Here is an 11,753-nt window from a genome sequence, read left to right on the forward strand (position 1 = left end):
AGTCCCAGACCTGGCAGCTTGCTTTCTCTTTCTCTCTCTCTCTGTCCCTTTCTGATCAAATTAAAATAAATAAATAAAGTTAAATAAAATAACTCTTTTAATAAACAGATAATAAGACACGAAAACCCAAGGCAGCTGGTAAAGAACTTACTTTCATGATAAAAACATGATCTATATCCAGATATACTGTACTTACACTCAAATATATATATACACACACACACATATACATACACATACACACACACACACACACACACACAAGGATTAACACACTGTCCTGAGGTAAATGACACCGTGCCTACTATTTTTTAATTCTTGCTTGCAGTCTTTAAATTTTTTTTTTTAGGTAATGAGATTCTTAGAAAACTCCTTATCTTGGGGCCGGCAGGTGGCGCAGTGGTTAAGGGCACTGGACTTCTACATGACTGGCCATGGTTCAAGTTCTGAACCTTGTGGTTTGCTTTCTCGCTTTCTCTCTCTCTCTGTCTCTCTCCAATCCTCTCTGGTCAAATTAAAATTTAAAAAGTTAAATAAAATAATGAAAAAAAAAAAGAATCTTCCTTATCTTTATACTGTATAACTCCTCATTCTTTATAACCTGGTATATTTGTACAATATCAACACAGTAATAATGTATGAATAAATATAAAGATGTGTTTTGGGGTAGCATGGTGGTGAGCGTGCTGGACTCCCTTATGTTCAACCTCAGTCTGAGTCCCAGACCTGACGACTTGCTTTCTCTCTCTCTCTCTATCAAGTGTACATGCCCTGTCCCAAATTGAAATAATAATACTAAATTAAATAAATAATTCTGTTTTTAAAAAGGTATGTTTTTGTAATTAAATTCTTAAAACTTTAATTTGTATTTTTCACTTTTTAAGATTTTAATCACTTAAAAATAAAAACATTCAGGACCAGCAAATGATGTCATGGGACTTCCACAAAGTTGACTGTGGTTCAAAGTCTTGGACCCAGTGGCTTAAAATTCACACCACGCACATGTGCATGTGTGTCCAAAATCCTGAGAGTAGAATGTAGAAGAAAGGATTATTGCGTGGCCTTCCCCCCAGGGGTTGATTTCTCACTTTCTTTCCTGCGCTCCAGGGAGCACAACCACCCTATAGCAAAATTCTCTCTTAAAAAAAAAAAAAAAAAAATCATGGAACTCAACATTGGATAGCAACATACTATTTTAAGTCTTTTTGTTATTTTTTTTTTTTAGAGGTTTTTGATATAGGGCGTGTACGCTCGCCAGAAAGACAGAGAGAGACAGAGACAGAAAGCGAGAAATCCCCCCCCTGGGGGGATGGCCACGCTGCAATCCCTTCTCCTCCATTCTCCTCTCGGGATCTTGGGCATGTATGCACATGCGCCCGGCATGAGTTTAAACCACCGGGTCTGGGACTCAAACCATGGTTGACTACATGGGAGTTCAGTCACATAGCCATTACGCTAAATGCTGGTCCCTTAAGTCTTTTTTATTTTTTTAAAGTATTTTTGGCCAGCCATGCAGCTGGATCCCACAGGACCAGGTGGGTTTGAGTCGTTGCCCTAACAGCTTACACATCAGGCACTGTGCAAGCCCTGGATCCTGTTGGGATAGAGAATGAAAAGATTTGTGGTGTGATCAGACCCTCCTGGGGATGCTTTCTGTATCTCTCACTCATGCATGTGCATGCCCTAGCATGAAAAGAAAAACAATGAACCACCAGCAGGTGGTGAAGGCAGCTGGATCCCACACAGCTGACTATGCAGTCTGCATCCTGAACTGAGTGGCGCATATGTACATGCATGCCCCAAATGTTGAAAGGAGTGAGTTGGAGAAGGTATACAGCATGACCACTCCCCATGAGGGGTGCACTCTCACTTTCCCTAATTTTCTCCAGCAAGTGCACGCACCCTCTAGCAAATTAAAAAAAAAAAAAAAAATTGTGTATCGAAAGGTTCTTAAGTTATGTTTAAATAGAAGCTATTTTTTTAAAGAATTATTCTGGGGTTTTTTTGAGAGGATTTTTGCTATAGGGCATGTGCGCACACCAGAAAGAGGGAAACAACAGAGAGACAGAAAGCAAGAAATTACCCCCCAGGGGTTTGCCATGCTGCAATCCCTTCTCCTCCATTCTCCTCTTGCGATCTTGGGCACGCACGCACACACACATGCACCTGCTATGAGTTTGAGTCACCGGGTATGGGACTCAAACCGTGGTCAAGTACATGGGAGTCCAGCGACAGCCATTATGCCAACTGCTGGTACTTAAAGATTTTATTTAACTTTATTTATTTATTTATTTTTAACCAGAGAAGGACAGAGTGAGAACAAGAGAGCACAGGGAAAGTACAAAAGCAAGCCACCAGGTCCAGGACTTGAACTGCAGTTGGCCATATGGGAGTACTGCACCCTTAACCACCATGCCACCTGCCAGCCCCTAAATAGAAGCTATCTTATGCATCTAAACTCAATTTCACCTTTATTCACTCTAAATACAACCACTTTCTTTTTTTTAGTTTTTGAAATAGAGCAGGTGCACTCACAGAAAAGAGACAAGAAAGAGAGAAAGTGATAAATCAGCCTCCAGGGAATGGCCACGCAATCCCTTCTCTTTCATTCTCCTTTTGGGATTTCAGAACTGCATGCACAGGCACCCAGTATGATTTTCAAGCCACCAGGTGCAGGACTCCAACTGCAGAGCCAGCTATGCAGGATCCAGTGCCTTAATCTCTGTGCTACCTGCTGGCCCAAACCACTCATTTTTATCAGCATCAGTAAATTATTTTAGGCTCCTGAAAATGATGACCAGAACTCACTACCCATTTAAGTCTTTATGGAGAAGAGTAAAAACATCATTCAGAATATGGCAATGTATTTGGCTTTAATTGTTCCTTTGAGTGAAAGAATTCAAAGTGTTAGCTCAGCTTGACTAGGGACATTATGATACATGATGAAAATTTTGCAGAGGACATTCAACAATAACTTAAAAGATTTTTGACTGCCAGAATTAGGGTTGGGGTGCTAATGACATTCAGTGAATGAAGTTCAGGAATGCTGCTAATAACACTGCACAAGAAAACTATCCACACAAATAATTATCTAGCCCAAAATATCAATAGTTTCCAAGAAACTGCTCTAATACCAACATAGCTCTCCCTGATTTGAAAGTTCCAGTCTAAATGAATTTAACATTTTTCTCAGGGGAAAAAAAAAAAAAAAAAGGCATGATAAATGATGTAGAACATTTCCTTTTCTTGGGCCAGCTGGTGGTGTGAAGGTTGAGGCACTAGAATCCACATGGCTAGCTGCATCATTTAAGTCTTGGACTCACTGGTTTGAAATCACACTGGGCATGTATGTGGATACCCAAAAAATCCCTAGAGGAGACTGGAGAAGGGATTGTAGCGTGGCCAGCCCCCTTAACGGGGAGTGGTGATTTCTCACTTTCTCTCTGGCAAGCACACACACTAAGCAGCAAAAACTTTTTTAAAAAGAAATTCTCCATTTCCTGGGCCAACTGGTGGCGTGGCAGTTAAAACAGCTAGATCCCACATGGTTGACTGCATAGTTCAAGTCCTGGACCTGGCAGATTGAAAAAAACACCAGCCATGCCTGTGTGTCAAAAATCCCAAGAAAAGATTATCGATTGAACAAATGGACTATAGTGTGGCCATCACCCTGAGGGGTGATCTCACTTTCTCTGTCTGGAATATACACACCCTATAACAGAACTAAAACTAAATAAATAAACCTCTAAATTTCATCAATATTTCTTGTTTTCACAGCTTCATAGTAAATTCATTTTCTCTCATAGCTAGTAAAAATCACAGGCCATTTTAATGAACTCTCTACCTAGCAGAAAATTTAGGCTATTCTTTGAGTATTATATTCATGAAATATTTAGGAACTTATGACAGTAAAGTATGACAACATCTACATATCCTACATACCCTTACTCAAATTAACTTACTGTCTCTCCTACCTATCATTACTAAGTACTACCTTTGGCAATTTTCAGTCAATTCCTAATGTGAGAATTAAAAACATGGACAAAGAACTATAAGTAATTATTACAAATGTTAATTCACTGATTTACCTATTACATAAATAAAAACTGTAATAAAAACTAAGAGCAATCAAGCAAAATTATCTTCATAAGAACAGCAGAGGATGTATTTCATTAGTATTTCTGTTTCAGAGAGAGAGAAAGAGAATGCAGAGAGACACCCCTAATGAAGCATGGTCATGCCATGATCCTTTTTCTTCCATTTCTCCATCCCATCAGGGTTTTAGACATACACTCACATGCCTCCAGTGTGTTTTTCAAAGCTACGAGACAAAGTCTGGCTGGGACTTGAACCAGGGTCAAACATTTCCATCTAGCACTAAACAGCTCCCTATGCACAGGGTTTTAGCACTGTGACACAGGGCTGACCCCTTAAGTGAATTTAACTATTTTCAGTTTTGTAGCAACAACAAAAATTTTTTTATTTTAATTTAATACACAAGTGAAAAATGCTAAATCCTTTCAAACTTTCCTCTTCCCAGATAGTATAGAACCTGTAAAGAGTGGTTTAGAAACACTGTAACACACTAAGTATGCCAATTTTATTGTAATCCATGTATTTAATTTTGTTTACATTGTCTAGATTTTTACTGTGCATTTCAAAAGTTCTTTCTTAAAAAAGGAATTATTTCCTTTATTTATCATTATAGTTATTTCTTAAAATTTGACCAGAGCAAGACAGAGACAGATTGATCCAGGACTAGAACTGGGGTCACCACTACATAAAGCCCCTAGCCACTGTGCCACCTGCCAAGCCTTCAAAAGTTCTTAAGATTTGACTTTATTGGGACCAGCAGGTGGTGTGGACTCCCACATGGTCAACCAGTTTGAGTCCCATGCCTAGTGACTTGGGCATAGTTTTTTCTTTCTCTCTCAGTCTCAGTCACGTAAGCCACGTACCCTGAAGTAAAATAAAAAAAAAAAAAAAAAAAAAAAAGTAATGATAAATAAAATTAAATAATTCTGTTTTTAAATAAAGAGAGATCTGGGGTCGGCGGGTGGTAGCTGAAGGTGCTGGACTCCCAAGTGGCCAACTGTGGTTTGAGTCCCAGAACTGGTGGCTTGCTTTCTCACTTTCTCTCTCTCTGTCCCTCTCTGGTCAAATTAATATAAATAAGTAAATAATTCTTTTAAAAAATCTCACTTTATCAGGATAATTATGAATTGCTTCTACAGATTCTTACATGTCAAAGTTAGTTTAAGCTAAAAATATAACCTGATCTGTAAACTAGACAGCTAAGTTACATCTACCTCACCTTGCTATTGCTTTCACTCAGTTAGCACATTTTTCCAAGTGTCAGGCCACCACCCTATAAGTACATCAAAATTTGTTACTGAAATTAAAGAACTCAATTTTATATTTAACTAACTTTACAACTTTTCTAGGCAATTAAGTAGATTACCATATAAAAGTAGGAAAAGCTGACAAAAAAAAAAAGCATAATTTGTTTCCTCAAAACAGAATTTACAGGGAACCAGCAGTTAGCGTAATGGCTATGTCGCTGGACTCCCACGTAGTCGACTGCGGTTCGTGTCCCAGACCCGGTGGCTTAAAACTCACGCCGGGCGCGTGTGCGTGCGTGCCCAAGATCCCGAGAGGAGAATGGAGGAGAAGGGATTGTGGCATGACCATCCCCCCTGGGGGGTGATTTCTCGCTTTCTGTCTCTATGTCTCTCTCTGTCTGTCTGGCGAGCGCCCGCGCCCTACAGTGAAAAATCTCTCCAAAAAAAAAAAAAAAACAGAATTTACAGCAAAAATCTTGTGAACATTATGAGTTTATAAACAACTAGTGAATCAAGCTTTTGTAGTAAGATATACGATCAAAGTATTTGCTAGTTGCTTACTGGCCTTTTAAAAGTATCAAGTCTGCTATTAGGACAGTGTCCCAAGTCCATTTTGAGAAACCTGTAACTGACCTAGTCCAATGGCCTACTAAAGGGGGCCAGATCCTACATGGTCAACCGAGGTTCAAATCTCACCCCCAGTGGCTCAAAAACCATGGTAGGCACCTGTGTGTACATGCTCCAAATCCCAGCTGGATAGAGAAATGGAAGAGAGTGCAACATTACCATGCCCTACTGGTGTGTGCGTGTATGTGTGTATGCACATGCATGCACCTTTCCCTATCACACTTGCCCTCTAGCAATAAAAATAAATTTAAAAAAAAAAGGAAACCTATAATTAAGTGGTATTTCTCAAGTCTTCAAAACTATGCAATAGTACCACTAACGCCAGTAGGTTAAAACAGTAAATCCTCACTAATCCATGATTTTACAATTAACAAAAAAGTAGTAACTTTATATCATTATTCAGTTTAGGTACTAATCAGATGTTTGCACTAAAGCATTAGACATGTAAGATGTAAATATATTTTTACATTAGACATGTAAGAATCCATTGTTATGGCTAATACAAGAAGTAAAAAGTTAATTCCTATGTTAATTGTTGGAAAAGAATTAAAAGTTCCCTTGGAGCCTGAAAAGTTCTCTTTGGAGCCTAAAAATTCTCTTGGAAACCTAAAATTTTTCACTTTTAGTTTTGTTTTAGTAAGTGAACCACATTCAAGAATTTTTAACATAATTTTACTACTTTAGTCTAATACCATTTATATACTACTTTCAGAATGGGACAAAGTTATACTTCTTTAAAGATAGCCACCTAATGGGACCAGCAGTTGGCGTAATGGCTATGTCACTGGACTCCCATGTAGTTGACCACGGGTCAAGTCCCAGACCGGGAGGCTTAAACTCACGCCAGGCGCATGTGCGTGTGTGCATGCCCAAGATCCCAAAAGGAGAATGGAGGAGAAGGGATTGTGGCGTGGCCATTCTCCCTGGGGGGTGATTTCTCGCTTTCTGTCTCTCTGTCTCTCTCTTTCCGGTAAGCACACATGTCCTACAGCAAAAACCTCTCCAAAAAAAGAAAAAGATAAAAAAAAAAGATAGCCTATTTTATGTTATTATTATTATTATCATTTTTTATGTTTTTGTCAGAGGGCATGTGTACTCACTAGAGAGACAGAGACAGGAAAAGAAAAAAAATCACCCCCTTTGGAGGGATTGCCACATCCCAATCCCTTCTCCATTCTGCTTTTGGGATTTTGGACACTCACACACTTACCAAGTGTGATTTTCAGGATTCAAACTGTAGCCAGCCACATGGGAGTCTAGCATCTTAACCACCACACCCTTGCTGGCTTTAATAGGCTATTTTAATTTACACCATTTATTTTCGATTATCAGAACTTTTCCTATAGTAATAAGAATATATCACATGGTTTGAAAGTAATGGGTTGTCAGAAAAGTCACAACACATTTTGTACAGAAAAGCAAATATACGTCATTACTTTTCCGATGACCCAACAGATGAAGTCACTCTAATTATAATTAAAATCCAGGTTCACTAATTTACCCGGTCCACCAAAAATAGTCACTAATACAAAATATCCTTGGGAACCAGCAGTTAGCATAATGGCTATGTCGCTGGACTCCCACGTAGTCGACCGCGGTTCGTGTCCCAGACCCGCTGGCTTAAAACTCTCTGCATGTGTGCCCTAGATCCCGAGAGGAGAATGGAGGAGAAGGGACTGTGGCGTGACCATCCCCCCTGGGGGGTGATTTCTTGCTTTCTGTCTCTATGTCTCTGTCTGTCTGGCGAGCACGTGCACCCTATAGCGAAAACCTCTCCAAAAAAGAAAGAAAAAAATCCTTTCATATGTACTTCCAAGTTTAACAATAAAATTTCACAACTTCTATCCATAAGACTAAACTACAGAGAAAAACCAAATAACTAAAATTTCTTGGGAATAACTTAATATATTATATAACTTTATACTCTAGGGCTAACTCCATGGCCTAGAAGTTAAAGAGAGCCAGATTCCACATGACCAACCATGTAGTTTGAGGTGTGTTAAGTATGTGCTCCAAATAGCCCCAGAACAGAGAAAAAGAGAAGGGACTGTCAGGACTTGCCTTATAGGAAGGCACTTTCTCCTCCATCCCTCTGTCTCTCATGAGTATACACATCCTCTGGTAAATTTTTGAAATGTAATAATAACGTGGGACCAGCAGATGGCATAATGGTTATTGCATCGCTAGACACCCACATGGTTGACTGCAGTTCGAGTCCCAGACCCAGCAACTTAAAAAACTAATGCCAGGTACATGTGCATGTGTGCCCAAGATCCTGAGAGGAGAATGGAGAACACATGGTAGTGTGGCCATCCCCCCAGGGCGTGATTTCTTGCTTTCTGTCTTTCAGGTGATAACAAGTGCCCTATAGCAAAAATCTCTCTTTAAAAAAAAAAAAAGTAATGTTATAACTAGTGCTGATCTCTTTAAAAAAAAAAGAAAAGTAATGTTATAACTAGTGCTGATCTCTTTAAAAAAAAAAAAAAGTAATGTTATAACTAGTGCTGAGGTGCTCAACAGGTATGAGGGAGGGGCCTTTAAAACTTCATTGAGAATACATATTATAGGGGTCAGCAGGTGAATACATATTATGGTGGTTGTGCTGAACTACCACATGGCCAACCTCAGTTCGAATCCTGGACCTGGAGGCTTGCCTTCTCACTTTCCCTCTCTCTCTCATTCTGTCCCTCTCTGGTCAAATTAAAATAAATAAATTAATAAAGTTAAATTTAAAAATTATCTTCCAAAAAAATGAATTAATTAATAAAGTTAAATTTAAAAATTATTTTCAAAAAAAAAAATACGTATTATGGGGCCAGCACATGGCATAGTAGTTAAGGCACTAGACTCCCACATGGCCGACCAAGGTTCGAGTATTGAACCTGGTAGCTGTTTTCTCATTTTCCCTTTCTGTCTCTCTCTGGTCATATTGAAGAATAACAATAAATAAATAAAACTGTATAAAAGAAAATGGCATCTCTTTCTTAAAAAAGAAAATACATATTATAGAAACTATGCATGAATTTCAAGACTTTTTGCACCAAAATAAACGCATACTTTCATTTTTCCAAAAACTTAAAAAAATTTTTTTTTTGCCACAGGGTATGTGCACTCATAGCAAACAGAGACAGAGCCACTGGGTCCAGGACTTGAACTATGGTCAGCCATGTGGAAACCCAGCGCCTTAATTACCGTGCCACCTGCTGGCCCCTCCACAAACATTTCTGTTTTGCTTTGTTTTCATTTTTGTAATATGGTCTTTGTCATAGGCCATTATCTACTTGCTTGAGAGACAGGTGAGAAAGAAAGTGAGTCACTGAGGGATGGCCACACCATAATCCCTTCTCCTCCAGGGATTTTGGGCATGCATACACACATGCCCAGCATAAGTTTCAAGCCACTGCGTGTGAGACTTGAAGGACAGCCTGCTATGTAGGAATCCAGCACCTTAATCACAATGCCACCAGTTGGTCCCTCCACAAACATTTTCATTACCAGAGAGTGTGTGTGCTTCCCAAGAGACAGAGGGAAAAAGCAACCTCCAGTAGATATGGTTAGAATTCAACCCTCCCCCTCCATTTCTCTATCTTACCAGAATTCTGGATACACATGCACATTTTTCAAGCTGCCAGAGCTGGAACTCAAAATATGGCCAGCCATGTGGGATACAGTTAACCACTAGGTTACTGGGGCAGGCCCACCATGAATTTTTTAAAGTACTCTTGTATAACATAAGCCATGCATGTAATTTAAAATTTTCTTGTAACCACATTTAAGAAAATGAACATTCAGGGATCAGCAGGTGGCATAGTGATTAAGGTGTTGTACTCTCACACAGCCAACCATGGTCGGCCAGCCATGTGGGATACAGTTAACCACTAGGTTACTGGGGCAGGCCCACCATGAATTTTTTAAAGTACTCTTGTATAACATAAGCCATGCATGTAATTTAAAATTTTCTTGTAACCACATTTAAGAAAATGAACATTCAGGGATCAGCAGGTGGCATAGTGATTAAGGTGTTGTACTCTCACACAGCCAACCATGGTCTGAGTTCTAGATCAGCAGGTGGCATAGTGATTAAGGTGCTGTACTCTCACACAGCCAACCATGGTTTGAGTTCTAGACCTAGTGGCTTCAAAATCATACCAGGTATATGCACGTGTGTACCCAAAATCCTGAAAGGAGAATGAAGGAGAAGAAACTGCAGTGTGGCCATCCGCCCAGAGGGTGATTTCTCACTTTCCTTATCATTGTCTCTGTCTCCAGTGAGCACAGGTGCCCTGTATCAAAAATCTTAAAAAAAAAGAAGCAATAAAACAAAATTCATGAGCTATCGCTATAGCCTAATGGTTAAGGAAGTCAAGACCTTACACGCCCAACCACGGTTCACGTGCTGGCCCTGGCAGCCTGAAAAGGACTCCTAGCACATGAGCATGTGTGTTTGAAATTGGAACAGGATAAAGAAATGGAAGAAAATGGAGGAAAAGGTTTGCAGCACACTATATCCTGTTGGAGTGTTTCTCTTACTCTGGAGGATGTACACACACTTTGGTGTTCAAAAAAAAAAAATAAGGGAACCAGCAGTTAGCGTAATGGCTATGTCGCTGGACTCCCATGTAGTCGACTGCGGTTCGCGTTCCAGACCCAGTGGCTTAAAACTCACGCCGGGCGCGTGTGCGTGCATGCCCAAGATCCTGAGAGAAGGGATTGCGGCGTGACCATCCCCCCTGGGGGGTGATTTCTCGCTTTCTGTCTCTATGTCTCTGTCTGGCGAGTGCATGCGCCTTATAGCAAAAAACCTCTCCAAAACAAAACAAAACAAAACAGAAACCTTTAACTGTGATATTCCAAAATATATTTTATTAACCCAATGTCAAAGACATTACTTCCACATTGCTAATATTAAATAAAAATGAAATATTTTATATTTTTTGATAATGTCTCTGAAATTTATTATGTCTTCCACAACTATAGTACAACCCAACACATCTCAAGTACTCAGCAGCTACATGTGGCTATTATGTTTTGAACTGGACCATGCAACTTTAGAAACTCCACAGTACAATTAGGACTCTCTGAAATCTGCTGACAAAAACACAATCTAAAAGCTTCACCCCAATCATCAACAATAAATTTTTGGGCATATCCTATTGTGTTAATACCTGCTACCACAAAACACTTCAATGCAGATGTTACAACCTTTATGACCCATTAAAAAAAAATACATTAAAAATCAAAACAAGTTATATTACTTTTATATGTTTAAGAACTTCTTTTGAAAAGCCCACACAAAATACTGATGTACTCATTTTTTAAAATGTTGTCTCCTTTGAAAATAAACTCAGCCCTAGAAGAAAATAGTCCTTTCTAGAAAGGGAATTATGACATAAAAGGTGATCTTACTCCACCATAGCAGCAGCTCCTAGTTTACTAGACAATGACTGATTACACATAATAGCCTACACATGAACAAAAATCTTTTCACGAGAGGAAGTCAAAGGATCAACTTGAAAAGTTTGTAGTACCTTTGCGAATTTGAAGAATGGTCTTGGATCTTTTCTGAAATATTCGATATCAAACATTGCTTGAGGATCTGGAAGATCTGGGAAGTCTACTGCAAGGCGAGCATAAATACCATCTCTTGACCTGAAGTCAGGTATTCCACATGAAACAGATACCTGAAATATGTATGGCATAATTTGTACAATTAAATCTTATAATTTTTTCTAAGAATTATTTTACTTTATTATTATTATTTTTTAATTTGACCAGAGAGAAATA

At 39.1% G+C, this 11,753-nt stretch overlaps 1 protein-coding gene across 1 annotated transcript in view; it reads right to left on the reverse strand.

Moving 5' to 3' along the window:
• The window catches only part of SIRT1 (sirtuin 1), a gene marked incomplete at its 5' end in the record, with an annotated part of 47,324 nt that overhangs the window by 28,834 nt on the left and 6,737 nt on the right, over nucleotides 1-11,753 (reverse strand). The window contains 1 exon segment of the mRNA XM_014587979.1: nucleotides 11,498-11,650. Within this exon segment, the coding sequence (XP_014443465.1) occupies nucleotides 11,498-11,650 (153 nt within the window).

The sequence above is a fragment of the Tupaia chinensis genome, unplaced genomic scaffold, assembly GCF_000334495.1.
Source record: "Tupaia chinensis unplaced genomic scaffold, TupChi_1.0 Scaffold000250_1, whole genome shotgun sequence".
Taxonomy (NCBI): domain Eukaryota; kingdom Metazoa; phylum Chordata; class Mammalia; order Scandentia; family Tupaiidae; genus Tupaia; species Tupaia belangeri.